This window comes from Geotrypetes seraphini, chromosome 2 (genome assembly GCF_902459505.1).
Source record: "Geotrypetes seraphini chromosome 2, aGeoSer1.1, whole genome shotgun sequence".
Lineage (NCBI taxonomy): Eukaryota > Metazoa > Chordata > Amphibia > Gymnophiona > Dermophiidae > Geotrypetes > Geotrypetes seraphini.
This window is the reverse complement of record NC_047085.1, coordinates 265,300,446-265,319,597: the sequence shown is the minus strand read 5'-3', so window position 1 is coordinate 265,319,597 and position 19,152 is coordinate 265,300,446. Positions and strand designations below refer to the sequence as shown.

At 41.5% G+C, this 19,152-nt stretch overlaps 1 protein-coding gene across 8 annotated transcripts in view; it reads right to left on the bottom strand.

The window, feature by feature from the left end:
- The window catches only part of HMGXB4 (HMG-box containing 4), a 125,368-nt gene that overhangs the window by 16,007 nt on the left and 90,209 nt on the right, over positions 1 to 19,152 (bottom strand). For 3 of the 8 annotated variants that reach the window (XM_033929569.1, XM_033929570.1, XM_033929576.1), the window contains 2 exons: positions 3,493 to 3,610; positions 2,895 to 2,975 (listed from right to left, as the gene is read on the bottom strand). In XM_033929569.1, the coding sequence (XP_033785460.1) occupies positions 2,895 to 2,975; positions 3,493 to 3,610 (199 nt within the window). The remainder of the gene's footprint in view (positions 1 to 2,894; positions 2,976 to 3,492; positions 3,611 to 19,152) is intronic. The other 5 variants (XM_033929571.1, XM_033929572.1, XM_033929573.1 and 2 more) reach the window with 5 other exon arrangements.

The window sequence follows — 19,152 nt, the reverse complement described above, 5'->3', positions numbered from 1 at the left end:
AGGTCCTCTTGCGACTTAATTATATTTCCTGAAGAGACAAAAGTTATCTCACTAGTTATTCCCATCTCTAGATCATTGAAAAATATGTTAAAAAGCAGCAGTCCCAACACAGACCCCTGGGGAACCCCCACTATTTACCCTTCTCCATTGAGAATATTGACCATTTAAACCCACTCTGTTTTCTGTCTTTCAACCAGTTCTCAATCCATAAAAGGACATTACCTCCTATCCCCTGACTTTCTAATTTCCTCAAAGTCTTTCATGAGGTACAGTACTTTGTCAAATGCCTTTTGAAAATTCAAATATAAAATATCGACCAGCTCATCTTTATCCACATATTCATTCACCCCTTCAAAGAAGGCTGACTTTAGTAATTATATAGGCAGCAGAGGAGGAGCAGGGAATATGCAACAATTTAGCTTTGAGTCAGGGATGAAAAGTGGAGGTATCACACTCATCGAGACCTCAGAGATTTGAGGGGACAGTACTTCTTCATGTAAGTACACAATCAAAGACTTTTTACAGGCCAAAGCCATTGTACACCCATACTGTACCAATAAAATTTATACATTACTACTACTACTTATCACTTATATAGTGCTGAAAGGCGTATGAAGCGCTGTACATTTTGACATTTATAGACAGTCCCTGCTTGGAAGAACTTACAATCTAACTTGGACAGACAGACATGACATATAGGGTTGGGGCCAAGGTGAGAGGAGTTAGGAGTCGAAAGCACTCTCAAAGAGGTGGGTTTTTAACTGGGCCTTGAACACTGCCAGAGATGGAGACTGCTGTAGGGATTCAGGTAGCTTGTTTCAAGCAGCAAGGCAGAAAGGACAGAATCTGGAGTTGGCAGCCGAAGAGAAGGGCACAGAAAAGATGGACTTACCAGCTGAGCGGAGCTCATGAGGGGGATCATAGGGGGAGAAGTGAAGAGAGATAGTGTAGGGCAACTGAGTGAGTGCATTTGTAGATCAGTAAGAGAAGTATGAATTGTAGTCTGAAACACATGGGAAACCAATGAAGTGATTTTAGAAGAGGGGTAACGTGAGTAAAACGGCTCTCCCGGAATATGAGTTGTGCAGCTGAATGCTGGACGGATTGGAGGGGATCGAAATGGCTAAGTGGAAGGCCTGAGAATAGCGAGTTGTAGTAGTCTAAGCACGAGGTGATGAGGGTGTGGATAGGTATTTTGGCGGTGTGCTCAGAGAGGAAGGGTTGGATTTTGGTAATATTATAGAGGAAGAAGTGGCAGGTTCATATGGAGTTTACATAACTATGCGCACACTGATTAATCATGTAAAAAACTGTGCACACAATCACATTCTCTAGGATATATCTGAGGGCAAGAATCACAACCAAGTTTAGCACCATGTGGAACATGAGGGATCCTGGGACTAGGTTATGCATATTCATCTATAGCAGCACTTTCCCCTTCAGGTTTACAGTAGAGAAGGAGGAGGAGGACTTTGATCTTAGGGAACAGGGTTAAATTCCCAGTGCAGCTCCTTGTGACCCTGGGCAAGTCATTTAACACCCAGGTACAAAATCAGATTATGAGCCCACTAGGGACACAGAGTACCTGCATATAAATGTGTATAGCACTCCATACGTCTAGTAGCGCTATAGAAACTATTATTAGTAGAACACAAAAATACTAAAAGTTTGACATGCTTAGAGAAATTAGTAAGAAAAAGCATCTCAGCTCTGCGGAAAACTGAGAACTAATGGTCCCATGAACTGATATCGAGTGGGAAGGCACCTACACGCGCAGTCTTAAAGTTTTAAAGTGACAGTACACTTTTTGACTGTCTGTGCCGGGTTCTGTGGATGACATGAATATGCTGCTTGCTTATCCTCGGATAATACAATTTATTAAAACTTCCTTATTAAAAAAAAAAAAACAACAACAGATCAAGGTGGATTGACTAAAACTGTAAATTTTTAAAAGGAACTACAAAACCTTGATAGATTGAGCTCTCCACTACTCAGAGACTGCCAGGACTTAAAAGTATAAACGCAAGGTGTTCCCACACAAACAGTGTTGACTCTAGGAACCAGGTAGTTATAGCAGGCTGAGGATGTAATGGGAGAACTGCTCCAGAACATGGTCAGATTCACCAGGACAATTACCAACACAAACATGATCACATGCCTTCTACTCTCTTCCCGCCCTGATAAACATGCTATGTCTCTTCTTAAATTATGTATGTAGAGCTGTAATCCACCTAGAAACCAACTGATATCAGAAGAATATAAATCTTCCAAATAAAGGAACAAAAGCAAATTGGCAGGTGGAGCAGGATCAAAGAATTAAGACATCCAGGAACTCACACACATGCAAGGCAGAGTGGGAGTACCCAGGATTAAATTGGTACTGGGGACCATTCAGAAAAGATGCATTCTCAGAAGACCAACTGGCCCAAGATGCATTGTCAGGATGTGACTAAGGACAGCCAAAACTCACTTCCTTTGTGAGGAGGGCATCCTGGGGCTGGGGCCTGCATTTTTGTTTAAGGGAGACCCAAGCTTCACCCCACACCCACCACTAGCTCCTTGTCACCTTCTCACAGATCCAACATTAGATCCCTTCTCCAACGCCTATCCGCAGTTGCTGTCTTACCTCCGATTCTTCTTCTGCCATCATCACCCCTGTAAGTCCTTATTCCCCCCCCTCGGGACCAGTATTTCTCAAGTCCCTACCCCCCACCCCGCATCTCTCCATGTCTTCTCATTCTCCTTCTACCCCTCTCCCAGCATCTCTCCCTCTCTTGTTCCTCTCTCATCTGCCCTCACCCCCAACAATCCAGCACCTCTCCCTTTTCCTATTTCCTTCACAGGTCCCAGCATCCCTTCCTCCTAGGTAGAGATGGGTTGTCATTTAAACTTACCTTTATGGCTGGCAGTGTCAGAGCTAGAGACATGCTGTGTCCAACTGGCCTGGAGCTTTCCTTCAGTCACGTCCTGCCCTACTGGAAACAGGAAGTTGCATCAGAGGCAGCAAGATAGCACAGAAGGAAAGACCCAGGCTTGCTAGAGATAGTGTGCCTTTAGCACCAACAGGGAAGAGAGAGAAAGAAATGCCAGATCGGGGAAGGAGGGGGGGTGGGGGGAGAGAGAGAGAGAGAGAGAGAGAGAGAGAAAGAAATGATGGACCAGGAAAGGAAGAAGAGGAAGAGAGAGACATACTAGATTGAGGACAGGTAGCCAGTGTCAAGGAGGAATATTTTGGTGGAGCTAGGGCCCAGGTGTCCCTCCCCTTTTCCAACAACTGTGTCCTACAGGATAAGTACATGATAGCAAGGAACAGATTACAGAGCAAATAGAATATATGGTCTTGTTCTATTATATCCTTTGTTTCTATGTAAGATAAAAACTATCTATCTTTGAGTTTGAAGTGTGAGTGCTGAAGTATGAGAGATGACCCTTTTTGCCTCCCTCTTCATCTCTAAGACCATGTACACTCAGTCTCAAGTCATGGAGACAGACCTTTGGCTATACCTTTCACTTTTGAAACAGCCTCCAAAGCACTGGGTTTTCTCTTGACCGTGGTGGCTTCTGCTTTGTTCTGCTTGTGCTGGATGTACTGCGCTTTCTGCTTCCATACCTGCATCATAGACAAATCAGACAAAAGCACTTAAAATAGCAGAATGATGAGTTTTATCATATATCAAATGCTTCATCTAGTTTATGGTTTTGAAAAGAAGAGAAATAGGAGGCGGTGGCAGAGGCAGTGTTGATTTGCTTGGACTGGACGAAGGCAACACTGCACTGACCATACCTCCCTGAAGGAGGTGGGAAGACACTATGAGGGAATTCATCAAGGTGCAGTTTACCACATCCTGATTTCCTACAGGAGCAAGAGAATAATGCCTACACCCTCCCGAACCTCAAGACCACCTCCATACAGGATACCTTTAATATCAGTGATGGTCGTGGGTGGTGTCTTCAGGCAAAAGCGAGGTCTTCTTGCTCCTGCCCATTCTGGTGCCTTTATGAAACTGGCACCCTTAGCAGTAATCTCATGTGACTACTGCTAAGAGCACCATTTTCCTAAAGCACCAGAATGGGCAGGAGAAAGTAGGCCTTGCTCCAGCCCATAGACACATACCACTTCCACCAGGTCTACCACAGATTTTAAAACTAGCCCCTATACATCTGCATGTTTTGTATCTCCAGCGTAGATTCCCACCCCCTATCACACTCCTCCAAAATGATACTGGCCAAGGATATCAGGGTCTATAAAAGCATCAGAAAGCAGACATGCCAGAGATAAATGTACTATGTTCTGAAAATCTGGCACATACAGTCAAACCTCGGTTTACGAGTGCACCGGTTTGCGAGTGTTTTGCAAGACGAGCAAAACATTTGCAAAATCGGCGCCTCGGAAACTGAGTTTGACTCGATTTACAAGTGCCATCCCCCGCGATCCGGCATCCCCCCCAGCGATCTGGCATCCCCCCCGAGCACCGAAACAAAATCCCTTACCCTGATTGGGCACCAGCACCAGCACCAACGCATAGGACATGCCGGTGCCCGAAGATCCTCCCTCTTCTGGGCTGGGCGGTGCATCAAAGGAGATCCTCCCTGTTGCCTGTGCTGGGCTGGACTAGGCTTTGAGCATTTGCGCATGCTCAAAGCCTTCTGATCTCGCACTCTCTGAGGTTCTTTGATTCAGAATCTCGGAGAGAGCGAGATCAGAAGGCTTTGAGCATGCGCAAATGCTCAAAGCCCAGTCCAGCCCAGCACAGGCAACAGGGAGGATCTCCTTTGACGCCCAGCCCAGAAGAGGGAGGATCTTCGGGCACCGGCATGTCCTATGCATTGGTGCTGGTGCCAGTACCCAATCGGGGTAAGGGATTTCATTTCGGTGCTCGGGGGGATATAGAATCGTGGGGGAGGGGGGGTCGACATGAGCGGGGAGGAGGATGCCGGTTCGCAGAAGAGGATGGTGGATCGCGGGAGGGAGGGTATGGAGCAGCGCCGGTACCTCGGGGGGAGGGGGGGGACGAGGTGGAACAGATCAAAGCAAGTTTCCCTTACTTCCTATGGGGAAACTCGCTTTGATATACGAGCAATTTGGTTTATGAGCATACTTCTGGAACGAATTATGCTCGTAAACTAAGGTTCCACTGTATATGTTTATGTTGTTGTGTTATGTTCATTCAGTGTTCTCCCTAGCGTATTTTAGCCCACTCCGCCCAGCTAATTTAGGTGAGTGCCCAGCTGTCATCTTGCATCCTTAGATCTACAAACAGCCCTGCTCATACCACCAGCATCGAAGCCGAGCACCAATCCTCTTCCCCACCCTTACTCCTTCACCGTGAGCAGGGAGGGGTAATTTGCATAGCGTTTGTGGTGTGCGGCCTCGAACGCTATGCAAATTACCCCTCCCTGCTCACGGTGAAGGAGTAGGGGTGGGAAAGAGGGTTGGCGCGTGGCCTGGAAAGCTGTGCAAATAACCCTTCCCTGCTGATGGTGAAGGAGTAGGGGCAGGGAAGCAGCGGAGGTAAGGCCCCGCCCATCGCAGGGGCCCTGGTGGGATGACAAGTCCAGGACAAGTAGGAATTTTCGGCAGGCTGCAACATCAAAGGAAGAGAGAATAGGTCCTGGATCAAAGCCAGATTTACCATAAAGAGAAGCCCAGCAAAACAGATTTTCAAGTTTTCAGCAATATCGTTAGGATTCAGCAATCTGGAGGCACAATTAGCCTCTGCATTAACAGTTGTGAATCCCAGAGCCTATAAAAGAGAACGGAAAATGCACCAGGAAGATGGATATGTATGGAATGTTAATCTTCAAACAATTAAACTGGATTTGACAAAAAGCACAATTCTTCCTGATAGATTGAGAGAGAGGTAGGTAGAGAAAGACCTGTAACAAAGGAGAATAAACGCTGGACATGGAATATGGGGGGGAGTGTTGTAAGCAGAAGAAAGACAAGAGAGAGCGAGAGAGGCCTGGACCAAAGGGGAAACACACGAGGCAGATGCTGGACCATGGGAGGTGCAGACTAGTGCTGCCCAATTTCCGATGCGAATCAATTCACCGATTCACTTCAGGTGAATTGAATTGATTTGATAAAAAAAAAAAAAAATCGGCTTGGCCGATTCAGTGACCGACCCTCCTCCCCGTACCTTCCTAAAGCAGGAGCAGCAGCTCTGCCTTTTGCTTGCCTGCCGCTCCTGCTTTAGGGGGTGAGGGTGAGTTGGGAAGGGCTGCAGATATCCTGGTTTTACCTTGTTCCATACTTTGGCGCTCTTTGCTGCATCCTCCGGATTCCCCCCAGGCCCCCCACTCTTACCGCAACCTGCAGAGAGGATTGCTGGTGCTCTATGCAATCCTTGCAGGCTACCACCATCCTCTGAAGCACGTTCCCTCTGATGCGGTCTCACCCCTCGTCTGACGTCCTCATGGGAGGCCTGGGGGGAAGCCAGAGGACCTGAAAAGAATGGGAGGGAACATGCAGGCCTTCGGGGGGGGGGGGCTGGTCTAGAAGTACATGGAGGGAAGGGAAAAGGGGTACTTGCTGGACAGGGGGAGCAGGGAAGGGAGAAGAGGTACTGATGGATAGGGGGGAGGTAAAAGGAAGGGAGAAGAAGTGCTGCTGGACCTGGCAGAAAGGGAGGGAAAGGAAAGTTGATACACACTGGAGGGAAGGGTGAGATGGTGCATGGGGAGAGAGCATGTTGGGTTAGGGGTGGGAAGGAGGGTTGCCACTCGAGGGAAGAGGCAAGGACAGAGAGAGAAAGCGTGAAGGAGGCAGAAAGTATTGGATTCATGGAGAAGGCAAGATGGCTGGCGAGGCAGAAAGGAGGGAAGGAGAAATGTTACACTGGGGAAGGAGGGAAAGATGCTGGATGAAAGGGTAGTTGAGAAAAGGAGAGATGGTGAATCTGGTGATGGTGGGGTCCATTGCTACAGCTGCGTGGATGGAGATGAAAAAAGGGAATATGCCAGGCTTCCAGGGGAGGGAAGGGAAACAGAAGGGGAGGACAGAGATGGAAGATGGATGGTTAGCACGGAGAAAGAAGAAGGGAGACCCTGGCAGTGAGTTATCAGAAGACAACCAGAGCCTGGGACCAACAAGATTTGAATAATGACCATACAACAAAAGGTAGAAAAAATAATTTTATTTTCTGTTTTGTGATTACAATATGTCAGAGCTGGTGTTAGACCGCAAACCTGAGCTAGGATTTAACAGAAAGAGGAAAAGTATTTTTTGTTTTGTTGAGGAATTTTTGACACTTACAGATGTGATGTATAAGGTGTCACAGAAAATTGAGGTTAAGAATGAATTAAAATAAGGCATCTATTAAAGATTTGGGACTCAGATGGATCTATAGTGACACAGTCTGAGGCAATTGTAATTAAGGATTGGAAGGTTTAAATTGCTGATGCTACATTTTAGCTAATGCTAAGGAAGTTCAAAAGTTTTGACTTGTGACTTTTAAGGCATAAGTAAATCTATATACCATTGTTTAAATAATCAAGGAAGAGAAAGATAAAGATTTTGGAGGAAACAGGAAAATTGTCTTTGTATATAGACTTACACATAATTATGTGAATGCCTTGTGAAAGCCACTGTTTCTTATTGATAACGAACACAAAAAATTAATTGGGAGTGTACGCTGATGTTAGGAAGTCTGTCTTTATAAACCAGGAAGTAAAACCTTTCCACTGACATAATGTATGGTTGACAGGTTACAAATGTCAGTTGTCTTGCGCAGAAATAGCTAAGAAGAAAATAAAATTTTTAGATTGAATCAGGTTGGGCAGACTAGATGAACCATTCTGGTCTTTATCTGCCGTCATCTACTATGTTACTATGTTATATGGAGAAAAGGAGTAATACTGACATCTATTGGATGTAATGAACAATTACTGGTCTATCTTTTACATTGGAAATTTATCTTTAGTTCAAACTATCAAAGGTTAATTTGGATAATTATTTGGGGAAAAATACGTTTTTGTAAATGAACTAGGCTCCTCAGGATATACATGTTTAGGCAGTTTACACGTCAGACTATTGTATGTTAATCAAACTCAATAATATTAAGGAGTTAATAGTAATTACTTGTGTTAATAAGTCAATTTCATGAAAATACTCCACAAGTTATAGAACCAATATATATCTAAAAAACACAATATGCTGTGTAATAGTAATAAATATTCATTAATATAAGTGAAGTGCTCAGTCACCAACCGATCCGTGCATAAAGTACTGTTAAAAGTATAAGCGCCGGTTGTACAACAGGGACCATCATTGCACTCACAGTCCTTAAACCTTCCTTATACAGTATAAGTTGTATTAAGATTTATATGAAGTTAAGGATTATGAATTTATGTTTAAATTGAATGAGGGTAATTTTGGTTGAACTGTAGTGTTTAAAGTGTAGTTGGAGATTTAGTTAGTCTGTAGTTTTTATTTTTAAGCTGTAGTATTTTTCCTGTTCACAGTGCCCCCTTCCTGACAACGCTTTTTGCGAAACTCGAGTCGAAGGGAGGCTATGGGAGTTTCAAATTCGGGGAGTCTTTATTGAGATGGATATCTGTTATGAGCGCTGGATTTGAACAAAGCATTTGCTACCTTCTTTTTGCTTATTTGAAGATAAGTGTTTTTTCATTTCTTCTTGACAATTATTACTGTATAAGGAAGGTTTAGGGACTGTGAGTGCTATGATGGTCCCTGTTGTACAACCGGCGCTTGTACTTTTAACGGTACTTTATGCACGGATCGGTTGGTGACTGAGCACTTCACTTATATTAATGAATATTTATTACTATTACCCAGCATATTGTGTTTTTTAGATATATATTAGTTCTATAACTTGTGGAGTATTTTCATGATATTGTATGTTAATGTAAGAGAAAGGGCCTCCCAGGGTGCGGGCAACGGCTATGCAGCAACCACGTGTAGTGGGGGGCATGGAAGTTCTGGAGTTTTTGCTTACTATCAAGCTGCCCATTTGCGTATTTTAGCTGAATGGCAGTCACACTCTTCTAAATTGTGGGTGAGGCTGGAGCAGAGTTGGAGTCCCTCAACCCCTTTGTGAGCAATTCCTTGGCTTCCATTGCCTACTCAATTAATTTTGGTAAAGGATAATTTGAACATTCACCAGAGAATGGAAAGACTGGAAAATTATGAACGGAGGCTGAATTTAAGATTTCTGAATTTTCCTCAGTCTTCTTTATTACAACCTATAGAAATGCTTAAGAAATTTCTGAGAGAAGTCTTACAAATTCCTGTTGAATCCATGCCCCCAATAATAAAAGCTTATTATATTAACTCGGTTACTCCATTGAAAAAAACAACTTCAGGTCAGAACCAGGCCAGTCTTGATATTACTGGCTTATTAGAAAATTCTGATAAGGCTTTGAATAAAGCAACCCTTATTGCTACGTTTGTATGACAGGAATTGGATTCTTCAAATGTATATCAGGTTTAAAGATGTAAAATGTATGGATAATTCTGTGATGATATCTCCTGACCTTTGTAGATCCACTCAACAGAGAAGAAAGGCCTTTTTGGCCCTTAAATCTCAGGTATTGGACCTCAAAGGGACCCTTTTCCTACAATTTCCATGCAAATGTATTGTTAAAGTAGAGGAGAAAATTTATGTATTCTTTAACCCTGAGCATTTGAAAAAATGTTTGGAAGCATGAAAGCCTCTAGTTTCGATAGCAGACTCTACTCCAAGGTCTCCTTTTTATGAAGGTGCACTAGCGGTTTTAGCGCGCGCTACATTGCCCCGCGCATTACACGCCAACACCTCCATAGAGCTGGCGTTAATATTTTCTGTGTAGCGCGGGGTTAGCGCGTGCTAAAAACGCTAGCGCACCTTCGTAAAAGCAGCCCCAAATGTGAATAATGCAGAAATTAATTGATACTTATCACTTAATCCGTCAGTTAGAAATCAAGCTTTTCATATACAGTAAAACCTTGGTTTGCGAGCATAATTCGTTCCAGAAGCGTGCTTGCAATCCAAAGCACTCATATATCAAAGCAAATTTCCCCATACGAAATAATGGAAATTCCGACGATTTGTTCCCACAACCCCAAAACTTTAATACAAAATACTATACGTACTCGTATTGCAAGACCTCGCTCATTTAGAGCAGTTACTACATTCCTGCAGCGTCAGAGAGAGAAGAACCATTGGCTCAGTTGTGATGATGTGACACATATATACTGTATGTACTCGTATTGTAAGACTTTGCTCGATTAGAACAATCATTACACTCTTGCAGTGTCAGAGAGAGAAACATCAGGTCAGTTGTGATTTATGTGTACTGTATGTACTTGTATTGCAAGACATTGCTTGTATATCAAGTTACAATTTAAAAAAAATGTTTTGCTTGTCTTGCAAAACACGTTACTTGCAATTCAAGGTTTTATTGTATAATTATTTTCCTTTATTCCCTGTTTTTTTTTCTATATCTTGCTTCTCTCTGCTGATATAATTTCTTTTTAATGGGGTTTAAATAGAGAGACATAAATAATGTTTGCCGAGTATAAATTTCTTTATTGTTGTTCTTTATTGCATGTAAAATTTTAATAAATAAATAAAAAAATGAAAGTCTGATTTTCTGTACCTGCTGGAGGTAATTGAATGAGGCAGATACTACTTGGGAAATATGGTCAGAGAGTGAAAGGTCACCATCAAGGATCACCCCCAGGCTATATACTTTTGTCTTTGGCCATCAGGGTGGCATGCAAGTTTGGGTCATCTCTTCTTATCCAGAGCTTGTTTCAGGTCATCTAGCTTTTCATTTCTGAAAGGCAGTCATGTAGTTTTGAGGTTTAAACGTCCCGGTTCAAGCCTATTGGTAGGTAGATCCTACATGGCATTCTTCCTCCCCTAATCCCATTATCCTGGAATTCTTCGAGACCTGACACTACCAGATCCGCCCACATACTCAAACTATCTTTCCCCTCGTTAAAAGGTGTCATGTATGCAAGTAAATTAGGGAAATCCCTTTTCTTCAAATTCACTGAGCTTTGGAATAACCTTCCTGCCCTGCTGCGGAACCTAGGCTCATTCCAATTATTCCAAAAGCATCTGAAAACCCGGCTTTTCTCCAAAACGTAAAGCTATTTATTTAAAATGTAAAGCTAGCTATCCTCTTCTTAACCTCTAATTTCTTATTATGTCCTTCCCTCATTTATTGAATTACCTGTAAACCATATCGAGCTCTATCTTTATGGAGATGATGCGGTATACAAACTTTAGGTTTAAGTTTAGTTAAGGTACAGTTGTATGTCAGTGAACGAGTGGATCTTTATTTGATATTTTAAGGTACTGTATCACCAGTCTGATATAGAGATTGAAAAGCAAAGTAAACAGGAGGGTGCCTTGCGGTATTCCATATTTTATCAGTTTATGTCGCGATAGAATAGATTTTAATAGTACGCTTTGGGTCCTATAGCTCAGGAACGTGAACCATTGGAGCACTTGATCCTTTATTCCAATGTTGAGAGTCTGGCAAGGAGGTAGTGGTGGTCAATGGTATTGAAGGCAGCACTGAGGTCTAGAAGGATCAGTAGTCCATTGCTCCCTTTGTCTAGTATATTCCAGCAGTCATTGATAATGTCTGTTAAAACCATTTCTGTGCTGTGGAATTTTCTAAATCCTGATTGGTAAGGGGAGAGGCATTCAGTCTGTCAACAAAGGCTAGCAGTTTTGATAGTACAGTCTTTTTAAGGATCTTGGAGATGAAGGGGAGGTTGGAGACCGGTCTGCAGTTGCAGGGTTCATTTGGATCCAGTGTTGTTTTTTTAAGATCAGTCTGATTGCTGATTTCCAGCTTTGCGGTACTGTTCCTGATTGCAGGGAGGACTTAATTAGTGTCAAGATCAATTTGGCAAAGGTGTCTTTTGTGGTTGTCAGAAGGTTTGGTGGACACTGGTCGAAGATGGATCCAGAGGGTCATAGGGCAGTGATCGTTTTCGCTAGATCTTCATGAGATGCTGGTGCAAGGCAATTGAGGGTTTCAGTTCCAGGTTCTCTCATTGTGTGTGTGTTGGGGGTAGGGGGGGTCATTCTGGGCAGTTGGTGAGATATAGGGTGTTGAATAAAAGTTTGTGCATATAGGATCAATTTTCTTGGAATCTAATGGAGAAGGTTTCACTATCCGGGTTGGTTTGTAGGGTTTTTTAATTTCCTTGCGAGGCCGTAAGCAAATTTTTTGTCAGTATAAAGAAGTTCATTGATCTATTTGGAGCTTTCCGAAGGAGATTAGTGTATTAGGTTTATTTTTGCATCATGGATTGATAGTTTGTACTCCTGTAGTAGTTCTTTCCAATGGGTTTTCTCCTTTTTATCTAAGGATTTGTACCAATTTCTTTCAGCTCTAGTATCCCACTCTTTCACAGATAACTCCTGACCCAAATCCCTCTCCCATGCTGCCATATATTTCAAGGTCACCCCATTTTAGTGTTCAGGCATTGATATATTGCAGCAATTGCCCCTATTGGCACTGTAGGTCCTAGCAGTTTCTCAAATCCTGTTTTCCTCTGGTGGAGATCTCCCAAAATACCCAAAGTCTGAATATAATGTTTGACCTGTAAATAGGGGAAAAGATCTCTAGAAGCTAGCCCATATCTGCCCTGAAATTCCACAAAAGGTTGAACCCTTCCTCATCTGAATACACAAACTGCCCCACACAAACCAAGCCCTTAGCCTCCCAAGCTAGGAATATAGGAACAAATTCTATAAATGGCATCCTGATGATAGGCAGTTGTAGGCGCCCTACTGCTGTCTAACCAGCCAATCGGGACACATTTTCTAAAAAACAAACAAAAAAAAAAAAACTAAACACTGAGGAAGGCCCCCTACAGTATAGGCATCTATCGCGAGTGCAGGGAGGCACCTAGGAACGCTTAAATATATCTCATATAACATACTCATAAATCTAATACACACAGTTTTATTATAATCATATAAAGCAGCTCATATGGTTGGAACGTCCAAACAGGGATCACCCATCCAACTTCAAACTTTCCTTTCCATATGAGCTGCTTTATATGATTATCTATAATGAAACTACAAGTATGTTTGTTTGAAATGGAGCCATACCCAAAATAAGCTCCTGAAAATGCCTGGTGGCGAAACACGGAATCGTATCAAGTTATATGTGTGAATTGGATATTACTGAAGATCAACGGGATAAATGCAAACGAAGCAATTGATGAACATTTATGAGTGAGAACTTTGAATCCAACCATTTTGCATGCTGGTTGTGGTTATTTATGCCATTTGATTGCTGCTATACCCAGGTGATTTTTTTTTAGGGAGATTATTTTATTAATTGTATGAACTGGGAGGGGCTCTATGTATATGTATTAGATTTATAACTATATTATACGAGATATATTTAGGAGGATTTAATAAAATTATTTCATATTGAGTTAATAATTAATGATGACTATTGTGAATTGATTATTTAATTAGCTTTTTGGAATTGATGATTTAAATATAAAACAGGACAGAAATAAGCACCTCTTTGATCTTTTAACAAAGGCATCATGTTATAAAATTATCCCTTTACAAATTACCTTACTAACATATACACAAATTATCATACCAATAAAGATCCGTGAATCTTAATGTGTAAAAGCTTGTTCTTTGATATGCATGTATGGTGCGCGTGTAGGTGTTTGTGAGCGAGAAAAAAAAAAGTGCACTTCTTTCATGTAATTTCACAGCCATGTGAGTCTGTGAGGGATGGCGGGGTGGGGTTTAGATACACCCTTCTCTCCCCTTTTAAGTTAAACCCCAGTGGGGAGACAGGTGTAGGAATGGGGGTATTGTCCCTGCCAGGATAAGGAAGTGAGATTAAATGGAATCTTCTACACATACAAGTCTTATGTAGGGAAAGAAGGGTAAAGAGTCTCAGAAACCCACTTGGTTTGACACATACATGTGTGATGTTGAGACTAGAAGGGTTAGCATCTTAATCATTGACCCTTATCACCACCTCCTCCTTAATGTGTTGCCAAAATCTTACTGTTGCTAATTCAATCAATAAACAAATTTTTAATAAAGTAATATCACAGTAAGGAAATTTTTGAAATCCAGTACCACCACTATTCTTTAGCGCTATAGAAAAGTTGGATGCATTTGCGCATGCCTGAGAGCAATTGAAATCAAAATCAACAGTATCATAGTTTGCTTTTCAATATCTGTGAATAGTGACTTACAATTAGTAAGGAATATATTGAAATTAATTTACTTGATTATATTTTAAAACATTTTTTAAAAAAAATCCATGCGACAAAATTATACCATGCATGAGCTAGATTCAATGTACTGCGCATGAGCAAAAAACGGCAGCTTTAAAACACGCCAGAATAGATGGTGTTCTTGCAGTCAAATCTAGCCCTAAATGAGTAAGGACGCTTTAAAATGTAAGTAGAATTGTAGTTGATTTAAAAAGCTCTCTTTTGTTTCAAGGAATTTAGCAAAAACAAAAGTTTAATTTTTAAATCTGGTGTACATGTCATCCATTGAGAATTAAAACGTAATATGAAGGTGCAATACTACAGTTTATAATCAATAAAGATCAATTTAATATTTGAGTATATATTTTAAAGTATGGACATTATCTCTAAAAGGTTTACATGATAAAAATACACTACACATGTGCAAGAGGGTAAGCACTGCGCATGAGCAATAAATTCTGGCCTTAAAATACGCCAGAATAAGTGGGGTTCTTTTAGTTAAATCTAGCCCCTAATTGAGAAAATAAGGTTTAAAATGTAAGTTGAAATATAATTGATTTAAAATTTTTCTTTGAAATTAAGGAATCTAAGAAGAAGGAAAGTCTAACTTTAAAATCCTGTATGCATTGTTGAGTACATACGCCACCTATGGAGGTCTAACATCGAATGTGTAGGGTTATTGCAGTTTTAAAGTTGATTAGAGGAGATTCTAGAACTTTGCAGCGCACGAAGATGGCTGGGTAGAGGATTAGCTCTGTTGTGACAGGCAAATTTTATTAAGATTTTGGCAGTTAAAATTAAAGAAAAGTGAAGGAAAAGAGAGAATTGAAGTAAGAAATGGCTTCGGGTAAAACTAGTAAAAGTAATCCGGTGAATTCAGGAGCAGGAAGTAAAAAAAGAACAAAAATTGATTCGGTATCCCCGACAGCGGTCCCGTTGCCTCAGGAAGAAATTGATAACAGTGATTTGATGAATGAACTTCAGAAAATTAAAGAAATAGTAAGTGATAACGCTAAAAATATAAAAGATGTGAAGAAGGAAATAGAGAGTCTGACAAATAGAATGCAGGCAGTTGACTTCAAAATTGAGCAGTTAGAAAAGCATGCTGAGAAATCTGAGGCAGAGATGCTGGTGTGTAAAAAAGATCACAGAGAAATAGAGGCGTTGAAAAAGGATTTTGAAGACTTACCAAATCGTGAAAGAAGGAATAATTTGCGTCTGATTGGGATACCTGAGGGGATTGAGCAGAATGATCCTATTCAATTTGTGACTAATTTTATCCCAAAGATCTTGCCATTTAAAAGTTCTTTTCCTTTGGAGATAGAAAGAGCACATCGGATACCGATGAAAAGATCAAATAGTCAGAAGGGTCCCCGTCCAATAATCTTTAAGCTGCTAAGACATCAGCAGGTGGTAGAGATTATAAAGCTGGCTAAAACAAACAAGGATCTTAAATGCCAGGATTCTAAGATCTTTATAGTACCTGACTTTGCAAAAGCTACTGCCTACAGAAGAAAACAGCTTTTGGATTTAAGACCTAAACTGAAAGCAATGGGAGCAAGATATGGATTGATATACCCTGCTATTATGAGGGTAACTTATGAGAATAAAACTTATAATTTTGAAGAAGCAGGCAAATTACAGGAATTTCTAGATCAATATAATTTGCCTATGGTTTCATGAAATTATTTAGAAAATGTAATAAATAATATACTTAGATTATTTTTGGTTTATATTTTTGAGTGAAAATTGAAAGATATTTTATAAAGAAGGAAAAAGTGGAAAAAAAAAATAGAAAAGGAGAAAAATATTTTCTAGAAAATTGTTGAGGTTAGATTAAAGGGGATCAACATTTCAAACAAGATTTAAAGAATAGAAATGAAAATTTTAAAGAGACAATAAGAAAAGAAGAAAAGAAGATTTTGACAAGGTAAGAAGAGGGATGGAGCATATAGGAAGTGAAAAATAATATGAGGAACAATTATAAGATTTGGATGGTTTCTTAATGTGAGTTTATAATTTGCATTTGAGCGTGACTGAGATAATAATATGAGGACACATAAATGCTGCATTGGAGAAATGTGGGAACTTAGAATATAATTAGATGAAAAATACAAAAGACTATTGATGTAAAGAGAAGAAGATGTGAAGATAGACTGATGGAAATGACTTGAGCATTATTTAGATTTACAATTTGCATCTGAAATTGACTGAGATATAAGGATGATGTTGCAAAAATACTTTATTGGAGAAAGATGAAATAGCAATCTGCAAGAAGATGGAATAAGAGACTGAAACAGCAGGATGAAGATGTACAAGTGTTACAGTTGTGCAGAATGGAGAATAGACTGTAATAGATTGAAGATGCAATGAAAATTAATGAGAGTTTTAAAAAATATGAGGTCTGCTTGGTTGAAACGTTTGATCCTTCTTTTGATGTAAGGATAAAAAAAAAAAAAATGAATATTATAGGATGGAGTGATGTATGTTCCATTGAAGTTGTGAGAAACTTAGGTTATACAAAAAAATAAAATAAAATAATAATATTAATCTTGGGGGGTATATATTGTAAGAAATGGTTTCCGAAATATTGGGTATATACTTTTATAAATATATTAGAGGTATAGGATGGAAGAATGTTTGAAAATTTGAATGAGAGGGGAAGTATATAATAAAGAATTATAGTAAATATGGGTATTTAGGGTATTGAAGAATGGATTGACTGCAGGAAAATTTAGTGTTGGTTGTTTGAAAGATTAGAGAAAGAAAAATGAGTATGTTATTGCCTGTGGGGAGTTTATTTTTGCTCAGTAATATGTGCGTTTCGAAGTTTGCATTTGTGTTAGGGGAGGGGAGGGTGGGGGATGGGAATAGGGGGGATGGGGAAAGAGGGGAGGGGGGAGACTCGTATATTGGTTTAAGGAAAAAGAAAAAATGTATATTTTATGTTTGAGTGGATTATATATGTATTTTATATTTTATTTGTAAAATGGGTTTTAAAATTTTTTCTTTGAATGTAAATGGCCTTAATCACCCTATAAAAAGGAAAAAGGTATTGGAATATATTAAACAACAAAATATAGATATATGTTTCTTGCAAGAGACACATTTGTCTGGAACAGAGCCTATGAAGCTGACAGATAAGTGGATAAAACAATGTTTATTTGCACCAGCGGTAAAAAAAGAAGGCAGGAGTTGCAATATTGATTAATAAAAAATGTCCAGCAACATTTAATATGGTTAAGGCAGATCCTCAAGGAAGGTGGTTACTTGTTGACATGAGCATGGGCAGTAATACAATGGTGTTACTAAATATATATGCACCTAATTCGAATCAAAGTGAATTCTTTAAATCTCTACAACAATTAGTTTTACCACTGGCTACTACTAATTTAGTGGTGGCTGGGGATTTCAATGCTGTTATAGATCCAATAATGGATAAAAAGCCTAGTAGAATAATGAAATCAATGGGATTACCGTATTTTCACGCATATAACGCGCGTTATACGCGTTTTTACCTACCGCGCATACCCCTCGCGCGTTATACGCGTGAGCGCGGTATACAAAAATTTTTTTACATAGTTCCCACCCCGCCCGACGCCCGATTCACCCCCCCCAGTAGGACCGCTCGCACCCCCACCCCGAACGACTGCTCGCACGCGCTCCCACCCGCACCCACGATCGGAGCAAGAGGGAGCCCAAGCCCTCTTGCCCAGCCGACTCCCCAACTCCCCGACAATATCGGGCCAGGAGGGAGCCCAAACCCTCCTGGCCACGGCGACCCCCTACCCCCACCCTGCACTACATTACGGGCAGGAGGGATTCCAGGCCCTCCTGCCCTCGACGCAAACCCCCCTCCCTCCAACGACCGCCCCCCCCAAGAACCTCCGACCGCCCCCCCAGCCGACCTGCGACCCCCCTGGCCAACTCCCACGACACCCCCACCCCCCTTCCCCGTACCTTTGGTAGTTGGCCGGACAGACGGGAGCCAAACCCGCCTGTCCGGCAGGCAGCCAACAACGGAATGAGGCCGGATTGGCCCATCCGTCCCAAAGCTCCGCCTACTGGTGGGGCCTAAGGCGCGTGGGCCAATCAGAATAGGCCCTGGAGCCTTAGGTCCCACCTGGGGGCGCGGCCTGAGGCACATGGGCCCAACCCGACCATGTGCCTCAGGTGAACGGAGAGTCGGGACAGCGCACGGAGAGTCGGGGCAGTGCACGGAAAGTCAGGGAGGGTGAACGGAGAGTCGGGACAGCGCACGGAGAGTCGGGGAGGGCGAAAGGAGAGTCGGGGTGGCCAGAGGAGAGTCGGGGCGGGCGAAAGGACAGTCGGGCTGCATGCGCGGTATACCCGTGAGCGTGGTATACAAATGTTTTTGTACATAAAATCGTGGTTTCTGTGCACTATACCCGTGTGCGTGTTTTACACGGGTGCGGGTTATCTGCGTGAAAATACGGTAGATAATTTGGTACAAGTATGTAATTTAAAAGATATATGGCGTATTCTTCATTTTAATGATCGGGAATTTACATTTTGTTCACATGTTCATCAGTCGTTCTCAAGAATTGATTATATTTTTGTTTCAGATCAGATGGTACAGCAAGTTATAAAAGCTGACATACAACCAATAGTAATATCTGATCATGGTGGTATATGGATAGAAGTTAATTTAGTAGATCCAGATAATTCCAAACCTGTATGGAGGTTTGATAATACAGTGGTGCCTCGCATAACGGACGCCTCGCACAGCGAACGCTGCGCACAACGAACTTTATGTCTTGATCCGTACAACGAACTTCGTTTCACACAACGAAGTCGCCCGAGCTGCATCCTTCCGCGCAGGCACTGCGCTTAACTGCCCTCTCTCCGCCTGGTTCCCTCTTGCCCCCCCGACTCCCCGACACGATCGGGGCAAGAGGGAGCTC